This window comes from Musa acuminata, chromosome BXJ3-4, assembly GCF_036884655.1.
Source record: "Musa acuminata AAA Group cultivar baxijiao chromosome BXJ3-4, Cavendish_Baxijiao_AAA, whole genome shotgun sequence".
In the NCBI taxonomy this organism is placed as follows: Eukaryota; Viridiplantae; Streptophyta; class Magnoliopsida; order Zingiberales; family Musaceae; genus Musa; species Musa acuminata.
Window position 1 is genome coordinate 10,807,403 of NC_088352.1, and position 26,561 is coordinate 10,833,963.

At 41.8% G+C, this 26,561-nt stretch overlaps 3 protein-coding genes across 4 annotated transcripts; 1 reads left to right on the top strand and 2 right to left on the bottom strand.

Annotated features, from left to right (window-relative positions):
• Positions 1 to 1,095: 1,095 nt before the first annotated feature.
• Positions 1,096 to 16,941, bottom strand: LOC103981382 (F-box protein At4g02733). The gene is made up of 13 exons (XM_065150018.1): positions 16,547 to 16,941; positions 15,049 to 15,224; positions 13,823 to 14,017; positions 13,638 to 13,748; positions 3,844 to 3,933; positions 3,644 to 3,761; positions 3,263 to 3,327; positions 3,079 to 3,151; positions 2,908 to 2,970; positions 2,731 to 2,795; positions 2,583 to 2,654; positions 2,222 to 2,474; positions 1,096 to 1,389 (listed from the first exon to the last, which is right to left on the bottom strand). Exons 1-12 carry the CDS (start codon positions 16,856 to 16,858, stop codon positions 2,255 to 2,257), a joined length of 1,560 nt encoding a protein of 519 aa, XP_065006090.1. The 5' UTR covers positions 16,859 to 16,941; the 3' UTR covers positions 1,096 to 1,389; positions 2,222 to 2,254.
• A 669-nt stretch (positions 16,942 to 17,610) lies between these two features.
• Positions 17,611 to 19,473, top strand: LOC103981383 (uncharacterized). Its single transcript, XM_009398104.3, has 8 exons — positions 17,611 to 17,772; positions 17,848 to 17,913; positions 18,011 to 18,108; positions 18,200 to 18,237; positions 18,348 to 18,435; positions 18,518 to 18,760; positions 18,847 to 18,912; positions 18,991 to 19,473. The coding sequence occupies exons 1-8, from the start codon at positions 17,688 to 17,690 to the stop codon at positions 19,171 to 19,173; spliced, it is 867 nt and encodes a 288-aa protein (XP_009396379.2). The 5' UTR covers positions 17,611 to 17,687; the 3' UTR covers positions 19,174 to 19,473.
• Positions 19,474 to 19,592: 119 nt separating this feature from the next.
• On the bottom strand, positions 19,593 to 24,106 carry LOC103981384 (cycloartenol-C-24-methyltransferase 1-like). Of its 2 annotated transcripts, XM_009398105.3 has the most exons (13): positions 23,726 to 24,106; positions 23,231 to 23,344; positions 22,716 to 22,782; positions 21,594 to 21,667; positions 21,381 to 21,465; positions 21,246 to 21,301; positions 20,960 to 21,014; positions 20,783 to 20,830; positions 20,613 to 20,696; positions 20,308 to 20,508; positions 20,111 to 20,236; positions 19,921 to 20,018; positions 19,593 to 19,828 (listed from the first exon to the last, which is right to left on the bottom strand). In XM_009398105.3, the coding sequence occupies exons 2-13, from the start codon at positions 23,311 to 23,313 to the stop codon at positions 19,768 to 19,770; spliced, it is 1,038 nt and encodes a 345-aa protein (XP_009396380.2). In that variant the 5' UTR covers positions 23,314 to 23,344; positions 23,726 to 24,106; the 3' UTR covers positions 19,593 to 19,767. The 2 variants fall into 2 exon arrangements, with proteins under 2 accessions (XP_009396380.2, XP_065000990.1); XM_065144918.1 differs by having other exon boundaries at positions 23,231 to 24,106.
• Between the last annotated feature and the right edge of the window lie 2,455 nt (positions 24,107 to 26,561).

Genomic DNA, 26,561 nt, shown 5'->3' on the forward strand with positions numbered 1-26,561 from the left:
CCGTAACCAAGTTGCTAATACATAGGTAGAACAGAATACTTTATTCAGATATATGTGTCGCAGATCTTTCGCATCACTTCGAGGAAGCAGCTTTGACTTAAATTAAAAATTAATACTTATCTATTATTTTAACAAAATATTGGATGTAACAAAAAAAAAGGGATCAATTGAAAAATAATACCTATCTATTATAAAAAAAAATCACATACTTCATTATTAACGAATATGACAATTAAATCATGTTCATATTCCTCGTTAATCAATAAGATTTAAGTTATCTGTTTGATCATTATTAAAGCTGCTATTATTACCATTCATGTTATGAAATAACCTCTTTCCACGTAACAAATATGTAAAAGCAACACTGCACCGGATGATGCAATTCTACAGACAGTAAAATTACGTAAGTGTATGTGTAATTAGTCTCTATATCGTCATGTAATTGCAAAGCTTCAAATGCCACAGCAAAAAATTAACTCGACCCCGTTACCGAAGACCTCCAATCACACAAGTCCGACTCGGGTTGCACCGAGAAACATGCAATCGACAACGGAACAAAGTGGACCAAGTCAGCGCTGGGAACTGGTCGCTCGGTGGAGCGCGATCCGTGGGCGGAACCACGCGCTCCTCCCCACGTCAATCTGGCGATTCCCAGATCGTACCGCTCCTCGCCACCTTATAAGGACGCCACCCCTCCACCCCCTCCTTCGCCGCAAGCAACGCAATCATCACTTCCTGTTCCATCAGAACCAACCAGAGGTCGGCTTCCACCGTAGCAGCAATGGCGAACACCAAGATGGCGGTGGTTGCCCTCCTCGTCGCCATGCTGGTGGCGTCGTCCACGCCGGCCGCGACCGCCCTCTGCTTCGACGACTGCTACAACCGCTGCGCCAACGGCCAGGTCGGCAGCGTGTCCTGCGCCAACATGTGCACGCAGGCCTGCGTCGTCCCCACCACCCTCCCCGACGGCACCGATCTGGCCTCCTTGTACCCCGGCAGCGGCAACTGATGGTGATGAACTTGTTCTTGTCCCCCATCTTTGTTTGTGACGTGTGATCTGTGTTGTTTGTGGCAGTGGCAAAACTCATTGGTCAATAATAACAATACCGTCAATCATTATACCATTGTGTTTTTGAAGCTCGTATTTGGTTTCCGCAAGCTTGAATTCTTTGGGTATGCACACGGATTATTGCCAGCAATAACAAGTAATCAAATAGCAGCATAACCTGTTTACAGAGTGCTGCTGATTGTCAAGGTGAAGATGTGTATTTGGCGAGACAAATTACATACAGAATAAAAGCACAATGATACGGACTGCCTAGATTTACAAGCAGTGACTGCCTTCGATCCCCATTGTCAATCGTTCTCCATGAATATGTATTGGCGCACCTGTTTGCAAGAATAGACTTCAGCTGAAGGCCACCAAAATTACAAGTCTAACATAATCATAAAGCGCACAAATTGACCTCTTTGTCATTATAATGAGACTCAGCAAACTTCAAAGCCTTTACTACAAGATTTATAATGCTTAGTTACAACATCGGATGCTAAAAAACATAAATTAAGACCTTTCTTTTGGTCATAACTTCCTCCTTTTGTCGGTTCCACAAGACAGAAATCAAGCTGAAGTTTGATGGGGCTCTTAGTTCTTGTAGATTAGCCGGTGCTGAATTTGTTACGTGTATTTCAGAAGGAAGAATCTGGAAGTGGGATGTTCTAAATTTTGTTCATCTTCAGTTGGTATAGGTAAATAGGGAGGTGCATGGGAAGGTCATCAATGGGAAATTAAGGATTTTAACTGTCAGCATCTAGGGTTCAGGGAGGTTCTGCTATGGTGATTTCACGTATGAAAGGTGATGGGTGTTCAAGGGTTGGCATTTGCCCACTTAAATGTATCAAGATAGTCCATCATCTTTGTTCTGTAAGGATTCTCACATCTATCATGAAGAGGGAATTGAGTAGTAGATTTGTTTCATGATGTGAAACCGATAACAAAATTAGCAGATGCTGGCATCCAAAGATCCCGAGGAGTTGTTAAAGTTGAAAGTGCAGTACATGTTGAAATAGTTGTGAAGTTGCAACCGTTCAGGCAAAAATAAAAATAGAAATCAGATGACATTTGTGTTGTGTTTTGGGTTGTCCAATTTGAAATATTATGTTATGAAATTTCAAGACCATTTCAACATTAATCCCAGTCAGAAGGGTTGGTGGATATCCATACCTCTCCAGATGGTTGATGATGCATCGAGTTTTCTTAATCAATCTCCCATGGGAACTCCAACTCATAGAAGCTATCAGCATCATAAAATGGTATTGGATAAGGGGAATCTCCTCCATTCCCGCTGCCCTGATCACTGCTGTAGCTGTTTTCAGATATATTTGTCCAATATGGATCAAATGCGACATTATGCATCACTGTCAAACCCATCCCACAGCTTGTTTGACCGTCACTGAGGAGATTGGCATCAACCAAGCTGCAATATGAATGGATGCAATGTAGAAAAAAAAAAGTTTTCAAAGAGAAATTCCTTCGACAAAATATATACTGTATCACATAAAGGCAAAGAGAAAGGAAGAGAGACCTCCCTCCTGGAAATTTGGCTAGCAAACATACTTCAGGTCTTTGTTTCATAAAATCTGATATCAGCAGTGCACTGCAACATTAAAATTTTTAAAAAATAGGAATTAGTTTCCTGGAAGACTGGAGTTTCTCAAAGATAACACTGTTACCATGGATTATAGCATCTATAGTTCCAGTCATTGTCAGCAGAGAGGCCATCTTTGTTTGAAATATCCTGCTCCAATCAGTCCAAGCACAAAGCAGTTGTCAGCTTACAAACTGAAAATTTTAGTTGACAGGAATCTTCGTGTCTAGTAGAAAGCAAAGCACATGCCTCAGTGACCTACCAAATATCTGAGGAGCTTGAAGTCACCAGCAAGCAGGGCTGATAAAAAATGTGACACTTCAACCTATATAAAGCACAGATATGAAACACCACATGTTCATAACACTGGAGTACAAATGAAAGTTGTCCATTGGTGATATGAAGTGAGTAATCTGGCATTCTATATTCTCACTTCTTTAAGATGCAAACAGTCGCATAAGATCAAGACCTCCAGCATGTGAGCATTCATGTCACTGCCAAGGTTCCTGAACAAGTGAAAGTTGTGAAATACAACTCGAAAGTGACAAAGGCAATGGAAAGCTGGCATAAGCACAAATCAAAAGAATAGAGGCAGCAGATGCAATAAAAATTCAAACCTCAAGAAGGTCCCTGTAATTGAATAACATGTTGAAAAATCAACAAACTTAAGGTGGCGAAGTCCCTGTGTAAGCAAAGAATCATTTCCATGAGCGCTGAAGTTTATATTTCATTTATGTAGATGATAATGCTTTGAAAAATCTGAAGTTCCATGTTAGATATATATTCTGGCAAGCCAAGTCATAACATGGATATGGTTACGTTTGTGATAGGTTCAAACAGAAAATAGTTATTTACAAGTAATTTTTAATCAAGTCCAATCAGGTAAGTTTGTGACATTTTTTGACAGTATAAGAAAATGCTGAGTAGATATAGAACTTCTAGCTCATGCAGAAACAGCTTAATGTGTTTACTAAAGAAAAGGAAGAACAGAGGACTACCTTGATCAGTATACTGACTTTGTGATCATGTAGCTTAAACCCCCTTAGAGCAAGCGACATTAGATTTGGACAGCCATGTACCAGACCAGTGCAAGTTGGGGTGTTCAAACTATAATCTCTGCCTGAAAAGATAGAAGGGTTTTTAACAAGCATGTTAGAGTATAAAATATATGATTTTGAAGCAAATAGAAAAATGGAACTTGCCAGTATCAGAGGACTCGAAGAACAAACGCTCTATAGTGTGGCAATTCATGCTGACAGCATCCAACATTCGCTTGGGTTCAACATGGCTGTTGACATAGGCATGTTAAGAATCTAGTTCTAGCTGTGGTTCAAGAGAATATATGTGCTGGAAACTCACCAAAATCTATCTTTATCAGATTGAACTTCACATGTTCCACAAGATAACATGGAGGAACAGAGACGAGTAATTTGTCAACATGCCTAGAGTCATCCGTGTCTATAAGCCTATAACAATGGATGTCTAGCACGTGTATTATACATACATATACTAAGGTAATATATAATAACGTTGGATGTAACATTGATGTTCATAAAGAAATAGCATATTGACCAGCAAGATTAGTTAATATGATCTAGTTATCATAATTCACAAAAATAAAAGGTGTGATGTCTATCCCCTATACAGACATTCTTCATGCACAGCTTTGCATAATTTTCCATGTCAGGTGATCAAAACTAAACTTAGCATCAATCTGCAAGCACACGGGCCTTCATTGTCTATGACAAGAACCTAAAGTAGTCGACATAGTCAAGATTAAATTCAGTGATTTAAAAAGGCGCTCGGGCGAGGCGAGGCCTGAGCGCCTCGCTAATCTCTCAGGCGGCGCGCTTCAAACAGGCGCCACTTGGGCGCTCGCCCGAGCCCAGGCGCTGGGCGCTTCGGGCGAGCGCTTGGGTTAACCAAGGCGACCGAACCAGGATTTTAGGTCTGGTTCGGTCTATGATGGTTAGTTGGTTCAATCGAACCAACTAAAACTAATATAAGTGACAACCGAACCCTAATCCTCGCCGCTGCCGATCCCGATCCCGCTGCTCGCCGCTGTCGCTGCTGCTGTCGTCGCTCACACCTCCCGCTGCTCGCCGCTCCTGCTGTCGCTGCTCGTAAATGCTGCCACTGTCGCTGCTCGGGCCTCCCGCTGCTCGCCGCTCCCGCTCCTGCTGCCGCTGCCGCTGCTCGCCGTTGTCACTGCTTGCAAACGCTGCCGCTGTCATTGCTCGCGCCTCCCGCTGCTCGCCGCTGTCGCCGCTCGCCGTTGCCGCTTCCTCTTTTCTCAGTCAGCAAGCTCAGCACCCCTTTACACTTCCTTTTAACAGTATACGTATACTGTATACTATATACTGTTAATATTATTAAGTTTATTTGAAATGATTAATTTTCAATACTATTAATAGATTAATAATATATTATTTTGATTTTAATACTATTAATTTTTATTTATTTGAAACTTTTTATTAATGTGACATTGTGATTTTGTATCTTAGATTTTCTTAATTTAATAATATATTTTTATTTAAAATTTTAAATAATTATATTTATTAATTATATTTTATATTTTATATTTTAGAGCCTCGCTTCGCTCGGGCGAACGCCTAGCGCCTCGAGCATTTTTGGATTTTGGCGCCTTTTGGCACCTAGCGCTTTTTAAATCACTGATTAAATTAACATATTAAGATTTTGCAATGAGTCAGATTTGGCATAGTATCTAACAACTACATGGAAGGTGGTTCATGATAAAGTTATCAGTAGTATGAACCAAAACCAAATCAACGGCATCATATGATGACTTAGAACAAAGAGGACTCAACTATATAAATCTGATAAGAATCAAAGAGAATGCTCATAAAAAATTTAAGAAAAGTATGATAAATTGAAGTCCTTATTTAGGGATACCCAGAATCCAGATATTTAAACATGGCAGATAAGCTATTGGTAAGACCCTTAAGGTTTTACCTTAGAAAAAGGGGAAGAAAGGGATAAGATCACTTCGAGGGGATCGACCTCCTAGGGTTTGCCAAAGGCTAAGAAGTATTTCCCTTGATAGCGAAAAGAAGCAGTTACATTCCTATTTATAGAGTTCCACCTTTTAGTCCACAAGGACTTGGACTCCTAATCAAAATAACAAATCTCAAATAGACCCTTAGTCGGCTAGAAGGCCTAGTCGACTCCTACTGGAACTGGAACCCTTAAATTTCTGAGTCCTAAATTGATGTAATGCTCTCTTGAGTTTTCTAGTTCCAGTAGGAGTCAGCTAGGGGTCTTCCTTAAGATTTATTATTTTGATTAGGAGTCCAAGTCTTAATGGACTCAAGAGTGGAACTCTATAAATAGGGATGTATCTGCTTCTTTTCTTCATCAAGGAAATAACATTTCAACCTTTAGCAAACTCTAGGAGGTCGATCCCCTCGAAGTGATCTTATCATTTTCTTCCTCTTCTTCTTTTATGATAAAACCCCAAGAGTCTTATCATCAAGTATTAGAGCAGCAATCCTCGACGTTCCCGCTGCAACTCTCCACATCCTATCTCTCGCTGCAGCCGTCCTCAGCCGCGCCTCTCTCTCTAAACGGACCGACTCCTCCTACGATTCGTGCACCTTGGTATACAGTTGGGCTCTGCCGAAGATTAACCTTTGGTTCTTGCGCGCCTTCTTCTTCTTGGTGTCGAGTTCCTTTTTCTTCGCCAGCACCGACTCCGGGACCACTGCCTTCGCCCCCTCCGCCACCATCTCTCTCCTTAGTGTGCCTCTGCTGGAGACGACGCTACCAACGTCTCCTTCCAGCAGCATGCCTTCCATCCCGCTGATCTGCAGTTCCCACACCGATTGCTCGACGTCCCACTACTAACCAGTTGCATGATTGCCACGTTTTCCCAGTCGAGCCCTTCTTCTTCCCTCCCTTCACTGTCGCCGTTGCATTTCCCCCGTGACTCATCGTAGTTTACTCTGCTCTCACTATAGACACTACCGCATAGAGGGCTAGGGTTTTCGCAGAGACCCTCGGCACTCCCACAACCTCCCAGCGACCGCAATGAGCCCTCGACGACGCTGCTCCCAGCTACACCACCATCGTTGCCTCCCAGCCCTCAACAGCAATGATCCCTCCATGTAGCAACCGCAACGAGCATCGCTGCCTCCCAGCCCTCGGCAGCAGCACCCTCTATGCAACGACCACAGTGAACCCTCGACGACGCTGCTCCCAGCTACGCCACCATCGCTGCTTCTCAGCCTCTTGACGTCCAGGGCTTCATCGACATCCTCGCAGCCACCCTTCACGCCCACAGCGCTGCCACCGATCAGCATTACAACAGCCGCACTGAATAGGGCAGTGTTGATGCCCTTGACCCAACACCAGAAACAAGAGTTGGGAATTACATATTTGCAGTCCTACGCAATGGCTACCGACGATTCACTAAAAGCTTAGCTAGAAGCTTTAGAAGCCAGAATTGAGAACTGGCTGCAGGAAACCCTTAACGATTTCAAAAGGAGCCTATTGAAGAACTTCAACAAGTTTCAACAAAATGAAAACTCAAGTTCGGCACTGAACCGATATGGAGACACAGGAACAAGACACCAAGAACATGACACAAGCTACCCACATATGAAAGTGGAATTTCTAAAATGGGAAGATAGAAATCCGACTAGTTTGATCTCTAGGGCAGAAATTTTTTTTATTTTCACAGAACTCCAAAAGAAGCCAAGGTGGAAATAGCTTCAATCCAACTAGATGGAGATGCAATCCAATTGTATGATTGGTACGAAACCTATCACGAGATCCCCTCGAGGGAGCAATTCAAAAGAGGACTTCTTGTTCGCTTTGGACCATCTAAATACGAGATTGTTGATGGGCAGCTCACCAAAATTCGTCAGACTTCTACAGTGCTAGAATATCATAGCATATTTGAGCGACTATCAAATCAAGCCAGAGACTGGTCTGAACGGCGACTGGTGGGTACATTTATTGAAGGACTTAATCTAGATAGCCAATGTGAAGTCAAGGCCCGCCAACCCCGCACTATGACAACTGCGATCTCATTTGCACATTTGCATGAGGAAAAAAACAGCATGGAGAATCGCCGAAACAGAAGTGACAACAAACAGATAATCAACAAGCCGCCCACCACATCTATTCCCAATCGAAATCCTAACACCCGAAGACTAACTCGAGAAGAACTCAAGAAAAGATCAGCGAAGGGTTTATGTTGGCATTGTGATGAAATGTGGAGTAAGGAGCACCGATGCAAACAAGGGAAGCTTCTAATGGTTGAACCGATCGAGGAACCGGAAGTTGACGATGTGGACTCCGATTATGAAGGTATGTATACTGATGATGATGTTATACCTATCACACATACAGTACATGCATTGGCCGGCTATTTACGGGTGATAGATAAACTATGAAAGTTGAAGAAACTTTGATACATCAAGCCTGTTACTATTTTAATTGATTCTAGTAGCATTAACAATTTTATGGACAGTAAGGTTGTTGCCCAAATGGCCTGCCACATTGAAGGCTGTGACAAATTTTAAGTAAAGATCGCTGATGGACGGATTCTAACTTGTGATAACAAGTGTTCGAAGATAAAACTGATTATGTAGGGCCAAGAATGGCTTGTGGATTTTTTTTTGCTACCCTTGGAAGATTTTGAAATGGTGCTTGGAATTGATAGCGAAAAGAAGCAGTTACATCCCTATTTATTGATTTTCATCTTTTAGTCCACTAGGACTTGGACTCCTAATCAAAATAACAAATATCAAATAGACCCTTAGTCGGCTAGAAGGCCTAGACGACTCCTACTAGAACTAGAGAACTCAAGAGAATACGTTCTTTATATTAGTTTATGACTCAGAGAATTTAGAGGGATCCTAACATTCCTCCCCCTTTCAATTCAACCTTGTCCTCAAGGCTGAGCAGCATCAAACTCTGGGAACTTCTCTTTCAGCGCCTTGTAGGACTCTTAGGTGGCATCTTCCATTGGTAAGTTGGTCCATTACACCAGCACTTCACTCACAAGATATCTGCGGCGCATCACAACCCGTCGATCAAGCAGTGATTTAAAAAGCGCTAGGCGCTAAGGTCCAAAAACACCCGAGGCGCTAGGCGCTCGCCCGAGCGAAGCGAGACACTAAAATATAAAAATATATAATATAATTAATAAATATAATTATTTAAAATTTTAAATAAAAATATGCTATTAAATTAAGAAAATCTAAGATATAAAATTAATAGTATTAAGAAACCTAGCAATAATTTCAAATAAATAAAAATTAACAGTATTAAAATCAAAATAATATATTATTAATCTATTAACAGTATTGAAAATTAATTATTTTAAATAAACTTAATAATATTAATAGTATACAGTATACGTATACTATTAAAAGGAAGTGTAAAGGGGTGCTGAGCTTGCTGACTGAGAAAAGAGGAAGTGGCAGCGGCGACAGCGGCAGCGGGAGCGGCGAGCAGTAGGGAGGCGCGAGCGGCGACAGCGATGAGCAGCGACAGCGGGAGCGGGAGCGGCGAGCAACGGGAGGCGCGAGCGGCGACAGAGGCAGCATTTGCGAGCAGCGACAGCGGCGAGCAGTAGGAGGCGCGAGCGGCGACAGAGGCGGCGTTTGTGAGCAGCGACAGCGACGAGCAGCGGCAGCGGGAGCAGGAGCGGCGAGCAGCGGGAGGCGCGAGTGGCGACAGAGGCAGCGTTTGCGAGCAGCGATAGCGGCGAGGGTTAGGGTTGGGTTCTCACTTATATCGATTTTAGTTGGTTCGATTGAACCAACTAACTATCATAGACCGAACCAGACCTAAAATCCTGGTTCGGTCGCCTTGGTTAACCCAGGCGCTCGCCCGAAGCGCCCAGCGCCTGGGCTCGGGCGAGCGCCCAGGCGGTGCCTATTTGAAGCGCGCCGCTTGGGAGATTAGTGAGGCGCTTGGGCCTCGCCTCGCCTTGCCCGAGCGCCTAGGCGAGCGCCTTTTTAAATCACTACGATCAAGTATGACTTGCGGTTGAACTTGAGCCTCACCAACAGCAAAGATGTCCGACAAATGGTGTTGCACTACCTCATCTTCACCTAGCTTCTTTTTAAGGCAAGAAACATGAAAAATTGAGTGTATCTTGGAGCTAGCCAGCAAATCCAAATGGTAGGCAATTGGTCCAATGCATTCTAATATTTTGTAAGGCCCAAAAAATCGAAGAGACGGCTTCACAGAGGGCGGGACCTTTATAAAAGTTTGCTTATAGGGCTGAAGATGAAGGAAAACCCAATCACCCATGGTAAATTCTCGTTCACTTCGGTGTTTATCAGCTTGTTGCTTCATTCTTGTGTGGCTGTGAGGTTATCCTTTAAAAGCTGAATAATCTTGTCTCTGTGAAGCAATTCCATATCCACATGATCAACTTTAAAGGAGGCAGGTACATATTTTGCAATTGCGAGTGGGGTTCGACCATAAACTGCTTCAAAGGGAGTCATTTTAATAGAAAAATGATAGGAAGTATTATACCACCACTTTGCCTAGGGAAGTCATTTAGTCCATTCCTTTGGCTTATCATTGATAAAGCATCTGAGATAATTTTCTAGGCACCTATTTACTACTTCAGTTTACCCAGTTTACCCATTTGTTTGTAGATGATGAGCAATACTCATGTTCAACTGAATACCCTGTAAACAGAAAAGCTCTATCGAAAAGGTGCTAGTAAAAACTCTGTCTCTGTCACTAACAATGGAATGAGGAACTCCATGCAATTTAGTTATACTCTCAACAAAAATACAGGCAACACATGCGACAGTATAGGGATGTCGTATAACACAAAAATGAGTATACTTCGTAAGCCGATCCACAACTACAAAGATAGTGGTTTTCTGAATATCATCTTCATGTACTCTGATTTGGTGATAGCCCGACCATAGGTCCAATTTAGTGAAAACCTAGGCTCCTCCCAAATCATCAAACAACTCATCTACTACTAGAATAGGATATTTGTCTTTCATCGTAATGTTGTTGAGTGTTCTGTAGTCTACACACATCTGCCATGAGCCATCCTTCTTTCTTACCAGCAAGACTGGGGAGGAATATGGGCTGACACTAGCCCTTATGACCCCTGTTTGTAGCATCTCTTTGACAATCTTCTCTATCTTTGCCTTCCGAAAATATGGATATCTATAGGGTCGGACGTTTGTTGGTGCTCTCCTGGGTAATATCGGAATTCGGTGATCATGAGGTCGAAGAGGTGGGAGTTCCTGTGGCTCTGCAAATACATCTACAAACTCTTTGAGCAATGATTCGACATCTTCGGTTTAGTTGTGCACTGCCGCTTCCTTTTCAATGCTCTGCAACTGTACCAAGAATCCGGTGTGTCTTTCGAAGAACCCTCTCCATCCAATGACCAATGACAGTTGTGAACTTACTTCTACGTCTTCCCTTTAAGATCATCTGCTTTCCATTAATAAAAACCTTCATGATTAGCTTAGAAAAATTCAAGGAAACATTATCTAAGGTTGATGGTCATTCAATTCCAAGCACTACTTCGTAGTCTTCCAAAGGTAGTAAAAAAAAATCCACAAGCAATTCTTGGCCCTACATAATCAGTTTTATCTTCGAACACTTGCTATCACAAGTTAGAATCCGTCTACCAGCAACCTTTACTTCATATTTGCCACAGCCTTTAATGTGGTAGGTCAATCGGGCAACAACCTTACTGTCCATAAAATTATTAGTGCCACCAGTATCAATCAAAATAGTAACAAATTGATGTTTCAAAGTTCCTCCAACTCTCATAGTTTGCGGGTTAGAGTAGTCGGCTAATGCATGCACTATATGTGTGATAGATTCAACATCTTCATCAGTATCCATACCTTCATGATTAGAGTCCACATCGTCAGCTTCCGATTCCTCATCAATCGGCTCAAACATCAAAAGCTTTCCTTATTTGCATCAATGCTTCTTACTCCACTTTTCATCACAATACCAACACAAACCCTTCGTTGATCTTTCATTGAGTTATTCTCAAGTTAGTCTTCAGGTGTTAGGGTTTCGGTTGGGAGTAGATGGAGTGGGTGGCTTGCTGATCACCTGTTTGTTGATACCTCTATTTCGACAATTCTCCATGCTGATTTTTTCCTCATGCAAACGTGCAAATGAGATCGTAGCTGTCATAGTGCGGGGTTGGCGAGCCTTTAACTTCACATCGGATATCTAGATTAAATCCTTCGATAAATGTACCCACTAGTTGCCGTTCGAACCAATCTCTAGCTTGATTTGGCAATTGTTCAAATCAACTCTTATATTCTAGCACTATAGAGGTCTGACGAATTTTGGCGAGCTGCCCATCAACATTCTAATATTCAGATGATCCAAAGCGAACAAGTCCTCTCTTGAATTGCTCCCACGAGGAGATCCCATGATAGGTTTCGTACCAATCATACTATTGGATTGCATTTCCATCTAATTGGATTGAAGTTATTTCCACCTTGGATTCTTCGGGAGTTCTATGAAAGTGAAAAAAAATTTTTGCCCTAAAGATCCAACTGGTCGGATCCCCATTTTCCCATCTTGGAAATTCCACCTTCATGCGTGGGTAGCTTGTGTCATGTTCTTGGTACCTTTTTCTTGTGTCTCTAGATCGATTCAACGTCGGACTTGAGCTTTCATCTTGTTGAAACTTGCTTAAGTTCTCGACTAGGCTCCTTTTGAAATCGTTAAGGGTTTTCTGCAACCAATTCTCAATTCTGGCTTCCAAGGCTTCTGGTTGGGCTTTCATTGAATTGTTGATAGCCATTGCGTAGGACTGCAAATCTGTAATTCTCAACTCTTGTTTCTAGTGTCGCGTCAATGGCATTAGCATTGCCTATTCGATGCAGCTATTGTGACGCCGTAGGGCATGAAGGATCGCTACGAGGATGCCAAGGGAGCCTTGGACGCCGAGAGCAGCATGAGGGCTCGTTGCGGTGGCTGCGTGGAGGGCGCGCGGTTGGAGAGCAACGTCGGTGGCGCGGTTGGGATGCAACTGCGGAGTCAAGAGCAGTGTGAGGGCTCACTGCGGTCGTTGCATGGAGGACATGTGGCTGGAGGGCAGCATCGGTGACGTGGCTAGGAGGCAGCGGCAGAGGCGTGGTTGTTGCAGCGGGAACGCCGACGGTCCCTGCGTGGAGGACGACATGGATGGGCTGGCGGGCAGCGGGAAGAGTAGCAAGATTGCACGATTGGGAAGTTATAGCGGGATGTCGAGCAATCGGTGTGGGGAGTTGCAGCGAAAACGCCGAGGATTACGACTCTGATACCAAATGGTAAGACCCTTAGGATTTTACCTTAGAAGAAGGGGAACAAAAGGATAAGATAACTTCGAGGGGATCGACCTCCTAAGGTTTGCCAAAGGCTGAAAAGTATTTCCCTTGATGGCGAAAAGAAACAGTTACATCCTTATTTATAGATTTCCACCCCTTAGTCTACAAGTATGAGCATATGATCATAGTGCCTTCACTACAATGAATACATACAAGTATCATAGTAAGGTATCGTAGTGCATTCATTGCAACAGATACCACACAGTCCTATACATGTGCATTCCTAGACATATTAAAGCTGACTAATTATGTAAATTAACCAAGCATTCATAAGTTCTAAATTTCTAGAAAGTCTGGAGGATCCTGCACTGCGATCGGTACTGAATGGTTAAAATTGGATAAGAACTATTTCTGTACTAAAAGTATTATTAGAAGAAAGAGCACGGTCATTCGTTCCCTCAACATTAAAGGTGCCTTGTTCTCTAATAGCTTAGTTATTTTTTCATCAAACAAGTCCTCCACCACCTAATAAGTAGTAAATTTTTGTTATATATACAGCAACATACACACCACAATTAAGTTGATTATAATTTTTAATCCTCCTCCAGATAAAAGCGAACAGCATCACATTTCACATAGAACACTAATAACCAAAGAGACTGGAAATATGCCACGACAGTTTATTGTTTATACTTACAGGCCAACAACTTCAAGGTCAAGTAGAAATGGACAGGAAGATAAAGCTTTGCAAAGTGCAAAATTGTCCATTTTATCAATGTTATACAGGTGCAGACTCCTCAAGAAATTCCTTCACATAAAAAAGAAAAACTAAGAACAAAAGAATAGATAACAAAAAGCTAAACAACTTTAATACTTTCATACCCTGCAGCACCACCATCCACACTTAGAGCCAGAAGGCAAGACCTTGTAAGAAGAGAGGTCTCCTTGCCTTGCCTTGGTCTCTTTTGAGTCCATGAAAGGCCTGATGTATCCATGGGATTTCTAGTGGAATAGGACATAGGTCTAGAAAGTTCTGTTGTTGAAGCTGCGTTAGGCCAAATCCCAAGCTTGAGTGATCTGTTTTGGAGAACAGTTTTTAGAAAATAATTGGAATAAGCTTCACAGGTACATTTTGTTTACATTTAAGACAGAAAGAAAATGACTTGTTAGCCATCACTATGGTGAAACCCCTCCGTTTACCTACTCATAAAAACATGCATATGTATGTTGGCAGAGAACTTAAAGTTAGACTTCAATCTCAACTTCTATATGATCCCACTACTAAATTGCAAAAGGGCATAACATTTAACTAGCTCAGTGAAGCACAGGCTCGATTGTAGACATTGCATAATGAAAGTAATTTTAAAAAGCAAGCTATAGGGTCCGTAAGAGATAATATAACACTATTATGAAAATGAGATGGTATAACACTTGGTAACTATGGACAACTTTGTGCTTAAACCAGGTATCTTTAAGTTGTATACTGCCAAAAAATAGGCTTTGTGGCATATATTATGTCCAACAGTATACTCAAGGAACAAGTAACAGCATCCTGAAATTTGTTTGCCACCAACGGCTTTAATCAAGTTGACATCAATCTGAAAATGTAATCTTCAAGATATTTCAATAGCAGGAGGCCGAAACATGAATCCATCACTAGCAACATACTCGATAAAATCAGCAAGTTGATTGGTGATCCTGTTAGCTTCTCAACCTATACGACTGCCTAAATAATAAATTCCAAAAAATGTAATCTTCAAGATATTTCAATACTAATCAACAAGGCCATACCAGACAATTCTCAAAAACCATCCAGATGCATTGGGCTTTCATGCTTAATATAACCAATAAATCTAACACCAGCATGATGGCAGAAAATAAGGCCATGTTCCAACTCAAAGCATAGCTGGTTCTAACACAACATCTTCAATTTTAACAAGATTAGTTATTGGAAAGTAGGATATATAGCCAACAAGTCAATCCAAGAGTCTATCAGAGAAAGGAAGAATTTCTAATTCAGCAAGCAAACCACCAAAGGCAATTGATTGAAAAGAAAGGAGATGAAAATTCTTGAACGAATGGATTTTACTAAAATGAAGGAATCTTACTGAAGGTTTTTTCCTGCTCGTTGTATCATTGTAGAGACAACTGTGTTATTAACCTTCGGCATTTCAGCTGTTAAGTCAATATTCACATAGCACATTGGATCTGTTGCACACTTGTTGAACATTGAACAAGTAGCTGCAGCATAACAAAGACTTTGTGTATCCAACTTAGAGAACACCTTCAGAACACCATAATGCATGAAGTTATTTGTCAAAATGATGCTATAAAAAACTCAAGCAGATGGACTGAAGGAAGAATGCATGGTAGATTCTTAAAAACAAAGTAAAGGGATTATAGAAAAAGAATACTTTTTCTAGAACCACATTGCATGTTGACACTTAACAATTAGACCACACAGCCACATACAGAAAAATGAAGATAATGAGAAAACTAAATGAAGCCAATATATCATAAAGCAATCAAGGAACACGAAGCACAAAAGTAGAAATCTCTCTCATGCAAATGAAACTGAATTCAGTGTTGTATTAGGAAATAAACTAAATCAGCAAAAATGAAAGTGTATAACAAATAAATACAAAAGTAGTACACAATTCTGCAGTGAGCCAGTGAACATGAGTATATATATTCAAATTCTCTGAAGATGAAACTAAATTCAGATGACAAAAAACAGAGAGGACCGTAAAAGGATGGTAAACATTTTAAGTCTACCAAAAGAAAAAGATCCAAGACATTGGTAATTATAAAGCAAAACTCTTGCAGCATTATAATGAGAAAGAGCATACAACTCATGTAGCTATAGAGATGGCGAGAATTAAGCACTAAGAATTCCCAGGATCTGCTGAAAGAGTCATAAAGTCATAACTCAGCCTAAATTTAACTGGATCAAATTTAATTTGTATCAAGAGATAGAGGGTTCATATGAGAAGAGTCCAAAGTAGCTGGAATTCCTTGTTGGCATTGGAAAGGTTGGGTTGCAAACAATGGGACGCCACTTCATCTTTTCTGATAAGAACTATAGAGGGTCGAACAGGAGTGATATGATACCATATAATACACATCTTACAGCTGTAATGAGGGTGGATAATATATGAATGTGTTCTATAGACCTTAAGGTATATCTGAAGTATTATTTTCAACGAAGTCTTCGATTCTAGAGTTCCTCACCATCTCTTCTTTCTTTTTTTTCTCTTCCCCTACGTCTCTTCTCTCTCACTCTTATCTCTCCTTGTTCTCCATCTTCTCTCTATTCTCTTTCTAGGGGTAACAAGCCAATCTAATATCTGTTAGAAACAGCCGCCACTGTTTACGACAATTGGATGCTCACTGATCCATTGTCTTCCTATGCGTTATTATCCAGTTCAAGGCATACTCTGTTCATGTGGACTTTAGTAGCAATAAACTTGGAAGACATTATTAATCAACTACAAGCATACAAGCGCGTGCCTGTCATCACACATCACTGTAAGTAATCAAGAAGAGAAACGGATTCTTCCGGAGTACACCGACAATAGATTAAAGGAGAGGATCCAGGTGATTTACTCTGATGGTGAGATCGGAGGAAAGGGGCCAGGACGAGGAGTTGTGCTTGGACGCGCGCCGCCGGGCGGATCTCCTGGCAGCCTCGAGGATGGCTGATGCAGCCTCAATCGCGCTCTCGACCAGCCTATCCTTCTCCGCTTCCAGGAGACTCGACTCGAGAAGGCCCTCTAGCGAGAGCTCGAAGGCAACGGAGGGGTCCGGGAGGGCGAGCAGTGCCTCGAGGACGCGATCCATCTTCCGGGGCTGGGGCGAAACCCTAGGATAGCAATCGGCGGCGGAGGGGCACCGGCGCTTGGGGCCGATGGGATCCATCACGCCGTGGCGGCGGAAGCGGGGACAGACAGCATCCCGGGACGCGCGTTGAGCATCCCTTTCTTCGGCTTCTTTGCCGTTTTGATGTGCACTTGGTCGCGCCTGATAAGGTGCACCCGGCGGAGCATGGTGGTCCCCCGCGCCAAATGTGGAAAACGTGGGCCCCCGCATGCAGATGTGTGGGCTCGTTATTGAAGCAAATATTTGTTTCCTGCCTTATTCGTTCCAGACGACCTTTGCGGGGAGCGGCCGAATCCGATCCAACCCAAACCCTGATCCGACCCAAATGTTATTAGACCGGGCCGGCTCAAGTCCACCAATCAAGCTTAATTTTTACCGCCAAATAAATGAAATCTAATCTCAACCATTTATCTTTTAATAGTGAACATTACAAAGAAATGCATATTATCTTGTGCATATTCGATCATTGAAAAGAACATACAAAACAAGAACAAGAACAAGAACAATGTCGTTCTTTTACTTGGAAAAAGAAAAGAAAATTAGCAAAACGACGCGAGGGTCAAAGTGTTCTTTGACACGTTTCTGGGCGTGACAACGAGATGTTTACGTTAGCAGGCCATAATTGATTGATAACCCGGACCGGCACGCCAACCACCGTCCACACGTGTGTCCAAAATGAAGCCACGTGGCCTCGACTTGTAAACGTCCGACCGACGTGCCACGATAATATCCTAATCTAAGCTTGTCGATGTTCGATGCCATCACCTTCACGCCATGGCGCCGTTAAATACGTGGCCTCTTCTTGGGGCGGCTCCTTCCCCGACCCTCTCTTCTTCTTCTTCTTCTTCTTCCTCCTCTCTTCTCACGGATGCAGCATCCTCCTCCTCCTGTTGCTTCCGTTGCTGTGATGGAGTTCCGTGGTTCCAAATCCCCATTCGATTGTCTTCTATTAGGTAAAGTTCGTCATCGGAGTCTTCTGTAATCTGCGTAGATTCGTGCCTCTAACTGGTCTTCTTCTATATCTCAAGATCTCGATGACACCTTGTACTCTTCCACAATTGGCATCAGACAAGCTTGCAAGAAGAACATCGAAGGTGCCACCGATGAACACAAGCAGAGACGAAGCATCTAAAGATTCTCTGTTCCTCATATTTCATTGAAACTGTTGCTCGATGGTGTTTCTTTCTGCAGATTTTCTCGCTAGCAAATGCGGTGTATCAGAAGGACGAGCCTCCGCTCTTCGCGTCGAGCACTTTCGGTCCCACGGCAGCTCCCTCGCAGGCCTCCTTGTATTGCATACCCTCTCTGCGTTCTGAATCTTCAGTTGGCATGACCTTCTCGACGAAATTAGACTTGTAATTTTTGGTCCAATTGTTTCAGGCTCTCGGTTATGACGTACACCCTGACGAGTACCACAGGTACGATGGAGACCAATTCAACATGGGCCAAAGAGACAGGAAAATGCATTGACGAAGTAGCAGGAATAGACATGATGTTGTTCTTGACTTGTTTTATTTGATGGCGTCAGCTTCGTTCATGGGAGATTGCCGTACGAACTGATCCGACCTGATGCGGGGTTGCGGGAGCTTCTTCTCAGCATTCCCCAGCCCAAGATCGTACGCGTTTAACCTTACCTTCAAATTCGATGGCATGTTGTGTATCATATCTTGTCTGAGAGATTGCTTTCGGGTGACGTAGCTGTTCACCAACTCGGATAGGCAGCACGCGAGGAGGACTCTGCGGAGGTTGGGCGTCGAGGAAGACTGCTTCCACCGCATCATTTGCTTCGAGACGATGAACCCCCACTTGTTTAAGGACGAGAGGGAAACCGGGTCTTCCGGGCCATTACCGGCCACGAGGAACGTGGAGGTGATCCTTAAGCCCTCTGCGGCGGCGATGAAGATGGCCGTGTGGCTCGCTGGCTTCGCTCCTCATCGCACGGTAGGGACCAACCCAGCGATAACAGTGTATCTACCAGCTGAGGAAGAACAACATGTTTAACATTGTTCTCCTTTTGGGTGTATCAGCTGTTCGTGGATGACAACGAGAGGAATATTGCAGCAGGGAAAGCAATTGGCCTCCGGACCGCTCTGGTAATACCGCCACCATCTCCTTCTCCTGCTTTCCTTGGAGATTCCTATATAGAACAGAGCCATGTTTTGTTTCTGAAGGTCGGGAAGCGTGAGAGGACGAAGGAAGACGATTACTTGTTGGATAGCATCTCCGAGTTGAGGCAAGTGATACCGGAGATTTGGGGCGAGCAGGAGAAGAAGGGAGGTGGCGAGCACGGGGCGGCAACAACAATGAGGCGTGACTTGGATTCCATCAGGGAAACCACCCCGATCGGCGCTTAGTCGCCATCACCTCATGGCCGGCATCGACAGCACGCCAAACTCTACTGCTCCTGCGTCGCCATCGCCATTGCTTTGGACAGCGATCTATGTGATCCTTCTTCCTCGTGCATTGCTGACAGGATCTGCATCCTCTCCTCCGTCATCTTCTCCGCTACTGTGACGCTGATGGCGGCCACTGGCGGTAGAGGTTGCTTGTTGTATGGCCTAAAGATTACGCTGATTGATGGACGCGATTGAGATGTACTGAATGGACCCAAGTTTGCGTAACATGTTTAATACAACGTAAAATTTAACGTGAAATTACTGCGTAACTCAAAAGCTTAAGCTATCAAGAAAACGATGGATCAATTTATAGCATAATTGTTGGATTCTGTCATCAAACAATAAATATAGTTTTTCATGTGTGTGTGAGATAGATAGAGATGAAAACTGAACACCAAGTAATTATTGATCCTCGAGGATGCAAACCAAAGTTTCCAACAACAACATCCAAAGTTGGAAAACGAAAATAGTTAATGACCAGTGTTGTAGTTTTAGACTTTGCGAGATCGCACGGCACTTGTGCAACTAGCAAATTCAGAGCCTTGAACTTTCTCAAGAACGTGAGAGAGGCTTTCTGGCCAAAAAGAAGTGTATTGGTGTGAAGATCTCCTTCCTGCAACAAGAAACAAATTGGAGGCCACCTCAATAAGAACCACCGATATCTGATGGTGTCTCTACAAGCACAAACGTAGCAATCTGTCTCACCTTCCACCTTCCACAAGCCCCTCGGCGGCCGTCTCCAGGAATGATGAGACTCTCGCGCTTCCTGCCGGCGCAATGCGAACAAATTCCAGAGCCTTGACCTTCAAAATAAAACAGCAAGCATTATCCACTTCAACAAGAGCAAATGCGTCGGACTGTGATCAGGTCTTGGATAAGTGGAAACATTCTCTACCATGGCTCTAGTAATCCCTCTCCCAAAAGCCGTCAAGCGGAAGCCACTGAGGGAGAACCGGTTTACGTCCAATGGCGAGTACCAAGGTATAGGAGAACCCACCGCAAGATCCCTCGCCCATACGACCTTAAAAGGAAGCCAAGCAAAGAGGATGTGAGCATGTGCCAGACTGATGAGGGGCATGTGATCCTATTTACCTCGAATCCTGCAAGTTTCAGTGCATCAACACATTCTCTTGTGGTCTTTATATCTGGGAGTCCATTGCCAAGCTCGATTTCGGCCTTTATTTTCTGGTGACTTTGGTTGTTTGGATCGAAGTGATCGGTCATGAACCATTCAGATGCGGCAAAGCACTGGCCGGGCTTCAGCACCCTACAGATCTCTCTGTAGCAGGCTACCTGCTCATGTACGTCACAAGTCCAAGATCACCCATGATTGTATCAAGAGATGGTCACCATTAATCCGGAAATAGCCGAGACAAACTCATAAGAGAAAGCATTACTGGATCTGGTGCATGGCAAAGTGCATCGAACGCGTAGATGCCGTCGAACTCGTTATCCGAAAATGGCATTTTCAGGAAGTCAGCCTGCACTTGTGTTCTCTTCTTTACGTGAAGATTTGGAAAGAAAGAAATAGAATACACCACTAATCATATAAAGGATTGAAACAGACCTTAACAAAGTTGCACGAATGACTTAATCCCGCTAATCGGTTGAGCTCCTGAAAATGATATTTGTTAGAACCCCAAAAAAATTAAAATTAAAATGAGTGAAATATGTAAAACTAGACTTAGAAAGGCCGTCGCTAATGTCACTGATATGCACAGATTTAAAAGGGACATGCACTTACTTCTCCTCTGGAAATCTGATATTCATTGTTGTTGATCCCTGTAACGGAAGTTAAGCTGCAAAGATCCAAAGAAGTCATAATCACAATTGCATTGTCATGTTCAGCAGACATCAAGCTGACCATACTCATCTACAGGTTTCTAAGTAGGTATCAATCTCATGGGCACACTTGTGTAAGAAGGTATCAACAATGGTTCCCAAAGAAACCAGTTCTAGCCAAGATAGTTAAAGAAAAGGCTGAATTACCAGCAAGAAAAAAAAAAAACATTCTCATGATTTGAGCATACCTAAACCTAGCAATCTCTCTTAGAGGTCCACCGATTCCGGAACCCACATCCAGAACCTGCATTAAAGCAAAAATCGGAAGGTGTATGTAAAAAAGTTACTCGATTAGAGTCAAATATAAGAAGAAAGATGACAACCTTCATCCCAGGTTTCAGTCCTAGTTGTAAGGCAATGAAGTGCTCATGGCGCTTAATGCTTTCGCCAAGAGACTCCCCTTTCCATCTTGAGAAAATAAACTTAGAATTTCAGTTTCTGTTTTTGCATACTAAAAATCATGAAATCTATGCAATCGGTATATGCAATCAGATATGTGGATGAATTAAGTTCAGCAGTATAGGGCAAGTGCATGCCTGGGAGCAAAATGGAATGACTGTCCCCAACCAAATTCATAGAAGCTTGTGGCAAGATCATAGTACTTATTTACCTGAAGTATGAGGAAGACATCACAAACCGTCACAAGACTTTTTTTGACAAAACAAATAATTCATTGCAATGCCACAAATTTGATTTTTTTGAGGAGCAAACTACACGTCTGGCAACACAAATAAATATGAAAATGAGTAATATTGTAACTTTGGTAAAAAAAATTACAGAAATCAGATATGCTTGTCCGAGCCGAGAGTAGTTCGTACGAATGAGAATCGCATTCCCTATAATTGTATCCCTGAACTCATGATCTTATTGCTGTCACTCTCGGAAGCTTATTTGAGTACCCATCGACAGAGCACGATGTAACTAATGTTTCACAAAGATTACTGAAAATTCAACTATGCACATGAAACTTCAAATCTGCAGAACAAACAATGGGTCTGAAGTAGTCAAAGTAACAGCAGCAGCATAATTGTCACTCTATGCTGCAGTTGAGCACGAATATATGATTATTTCACTTTAAAATGTCATACGGATGCGACCGTAATTCTTAAAAGTCATAGCGAATGCGGTTTCAGTGTCCAAACAAATTTCTCATAAAAAAGAAGATAAAGAATGAAACTGGTAGTACTTCATACAAATTAATCCTGATTCCTAAAATTGTCACTCTATGCTTCATACAAATAAATTGACCCGTTGACCGAGCACAAACATGTCACAAAGATTACTGAAAATTCAATTATGCACATGAAACCTCAAATCTGCAGGACACCAATGGGTCTGAAGTAGTCAAAGTGACAACAGCAGCATAATTGTCACTCTATGCTGCATTTGATCGCGAATATATATGATTATTTCACCTTAAAATGTCATGCCTATGCGATGGTAATTCTTAAAAGTCACAGCGAATACAGTTTCAGTGTCCAAATAAATTTGTCATAAAAAAGAAGAAGATAAAGAATGAAACTTGGACTTCATACAAATCAATCCTGATTCCTGAAAAATAACTTGAATAGGCAGAAAATTTGGCATGTCCTATGCTAGGCAATACAATTGAGGTGCATAGATGATCGGATAGGCAGTCCAGTTTGCAAATAACATACCATATCGCTGTAGTTTGCTTTTCTTGTTTCCTCTTCACCACCAAAGCAGACATGATATTTTTCGTACCTAAACAAACAGTAAGGCATCGAAAAATACTCATCACTCTGAAAATTTATGCCTCAGGAAACTGCAATCTTTAAGCCAAGTGCACAGTATCGCGGAGCAAATACAAGGCCGACTCGAAAAAAGTTTCAACATTTTTTTGCATCACAAAAATCATGCCTTCCTTCTTATGCCAGTGATCGGAAAAGGTGATTAGTTCCACTACCATTTTCTTGCAACATTTATTTGATGTAAGGATGCGGCAACATGGATTCACCAGGGTACATGCTTTCACAGGGGAAAACAAGGACGCATCTAATGCGCTAAAGCATCCGCAAGCCAAGGTGCAGTGCAGTCACAAATCAAGGTTTCAGTTCAGTGCAAAAGCCGGTGCTTGAGCGCTGGTCGCTGCAGCCTAAGAATGACATGCAGAACAGAACTGATCCTGAATAAGATGAACAGAGAAATATACCGATCCACAGCGGACTGCACGTCTTCCTTCTTGATCGACCCTCCCAGTCTCGTAGCGAGATCCATAGCACCGGATTTCGACATCTCGCGATCACCACTCTATTGTCCACCGAGTCTGTTGATACAAACTATGGGAAGAATCAAAGACGACTAGATAGAGTTAAAGATATAGCATTCAGTTAGATGAATAATGCAGCGAAAGAAGCAGTTGGGTTCTGAAAATAAAGGCCACAGAGTTCTTTAAAACAAGACCCACTTAAAATTGTACAGAAAGACACACATCAAGAAACCATGCGATGGATTTGGACAGTTCGAAGATTAGTTATGTTTACAGTTCCCGCTATTAGTTTTACTTGCGGTAACATTAGAAATAATATCTCATGGATTCAAAAAGGAGAATTAACATTGGCAAAAATATAAACCATAATGAAATTGGAGGGAGGAACATATATGAAAGGCAATGGCTGATCGACGCATTAGCATTGCTGATACGTACTTTTGCCTCTACGTGAGAATATTGACATTGTGGCGCGCGAACGAGGCGGGAATCCGACCGAGCTCAACCGAGATCCGCTGCGTCCGTGGTGATCGGATCGATCCAAGGGTGCAGCTGAGCCAAGTCCATTTAAGGATAGATTCGAGTTCAGATCGAGCTTGCTGTTCTTTAATTGGCTGAGCCGACAGATATTTTCTACCCGGCTGTTGGATTTATGTGTGGTATTATTGATACTTATCCTCTCCTTCATGGCAGTCACACATGATGGCCCACAGCCCATATCTCATCGGTCGACCGCCGGGAGAGGAACATCCCCATACGGCAAAGCCATCCTCCCATGGCTGCTCTCTCGTTCGGCCCTCCTCTTCGCGGAGTCAACAGCAGTCGCCTCCACCCCATCAAGCCCACGCCCAGGGTGGTGAAGCAGTCTCCGCCATGCCGAAGCCAGCTGTCGGCGGGGCCTGCCGGGGGCGGGGGAGAGAATGAGAAGGAGAAGCGGAGAAGCAAGGAGGGGAAGACATGGAGGGGGCTGTTGGTGGAGATGTACGGTGAGGCTGGCAAGCTGGGGAGGGGACTGTTGGAGGGCTTGTCACCCAAGCAGAAGGGGGATTGGAAGGACGTACTGCTCATGAGCTTCTCTTTTGCCGTGTACGTCTACATCTCCCAGAAGATTGTGTGTGCTTATTGTGCATGGATGTCCATGATCAATCACCCTTGACATCTGTGTAGTTTCTTTTGCTTTTTGTGTACATACATATTGTGTATGTACATGTATATGTTGCAGGAACTTTCCTTACAATAAATAAGATTGACTGGCAGTGAATGCTTTTTGTTTATTGACATGTAGTATATATATATATATATGTATATTTTATATTTTTTAGGGGACAGGAAGATATGGAGTCATAAATAGTATCACCCTCGACCAACAGTAATTATGCTATACAAGTTTTGATTGATCTTCTTTTCTATTATTTTTTTGGGCTCAGTTCTCACCACAATGATCGGTGACCTTTGAGTGAGCTGCAATCATTTTGAAAGGTAAAAGAAAAGTGTATAATGATTGCACTGTTGAATAGTGATAAATATGCTTGAGATCGCTTAAAGACTATTATGGAGTCTACACACAGATAGATAGCATCAACCTCAATCAGCAATAATCATGCTATAAAAGTTTTGATCGTTCTTTTTTCCTATTATTTTTTCGGGGTTTAGATCACAGCACAATGATCAGTGACTTTTGGTTGAGCTGTGATCATCATTCTGAGAGGCAGAAGAAAGTGTATATTGATTGCACTGTTGAATCATGAGACAATGCAATAATTATGCTATAAAAGTTTTGATTGTTCCTTTTTCCTTTTATTTTGTTGGGTCTATAGATCTCAGCACAGTGATTGGTGTACCTTTGGTTGAGCTGTAATCATTTTGAGAGGCAAAAGAAATTGTCTATTGATTGCACTGTTGATTCATGATAAAATGGTGATCAACATGCTTGAGATTCCTTAGATGATCAAAAGACTATTATGGTGTCTCTCTTCTAACTTGATTGAATGACAACTATCTTATGACAAGATTAATTTGGAAAACCGATAGACTCAAATGAGAACAAATAATTTTTACTCTAGGATAAGAAATCTTTCCTCCCCTTTTTCTTCTTCTTCTTCTTCTTCTTCTTTTTATAATTGTTGTTCTTATCATTTATTATTATTGCTATATCCTTATTGCGTGTTGATCGTTGTTTTCTTTTCCTTTTTGTTTATTTATATATATTTAATTAGTATTTCTATTTTCTTCTTACTTTCCTTATTATTCTTGTTTCTTATTCTTTTCTCTTTTGCTCACTATTATTATTATTATTATTATTATTATTGGTCATGATATTTTTTTAGATCCTATTTTCTTTTTTGTATAAATAAAGAGTATAGGAAACCTTAAATACAAAACCCTAATACACCTTTTTTTTTCCTTTCAAAGTAACCCTTATCCATCACGATTTTATTATGCTAGAAGGACCAACAACAAGTTCAAAGTTGACTTATGTTAAATTTTATATGACATCATAGTAAGTCCAAACTGATTAAGATAAAACATCAAGTTGCTGATCCTTTTTCTTTTTTTTCTAAAATCACTTAAGTAATTAAATATATAATATCAAATAACTAGTTTTTTTTTATTTTTTTGACGATCAATCCAAATAAACTCGAATCTATTATGATTTAGGACAAGAAAATTTTAATTTACAAAATTGACTGATTCATAATTCATAATTCATAAATCATACTTAGACTTCAAATATAGTTAAATCAGATCTAATCGCGGAAACACTACACTCCCCCTCCCCTATCTTAGTTTCGCACTAATACACATCAATAATAAAAGATATTCATGTCGATCAAAGTATTATAAACATCCATAAATTATATATAAAGAAAAATTATCGCAAAAGGATAGATGCTAGAGAGATAAAACATTATATTTTCCATATAAGACAGGAGCAATAAAAAAATATGAATCTCTACCTTTCTCCCTCTTGGCGAAGCTGTACGGTCTTCGAACGTGGTGGTGATGAAGTATGTATATATATGGAGAAGAGGATTAGTCCTAACTCTGCAGCCCATTATTAGATACTAAATGACGTTATAAGATGACATTACTGGTATGAAAGAGAAAGGGAAAAGATGCATGAACCTATAAAATATGATTCTCTTGCAATTTATGTTTTCTATATTCGATATTTTTTTAGAAAAATAATATTTGTTAAACAAAAAAAAAACTTTTAAGTTTACTAATCAACTCAATTGGCCACTCGATTACACACCTATAGAAATGTTTACAA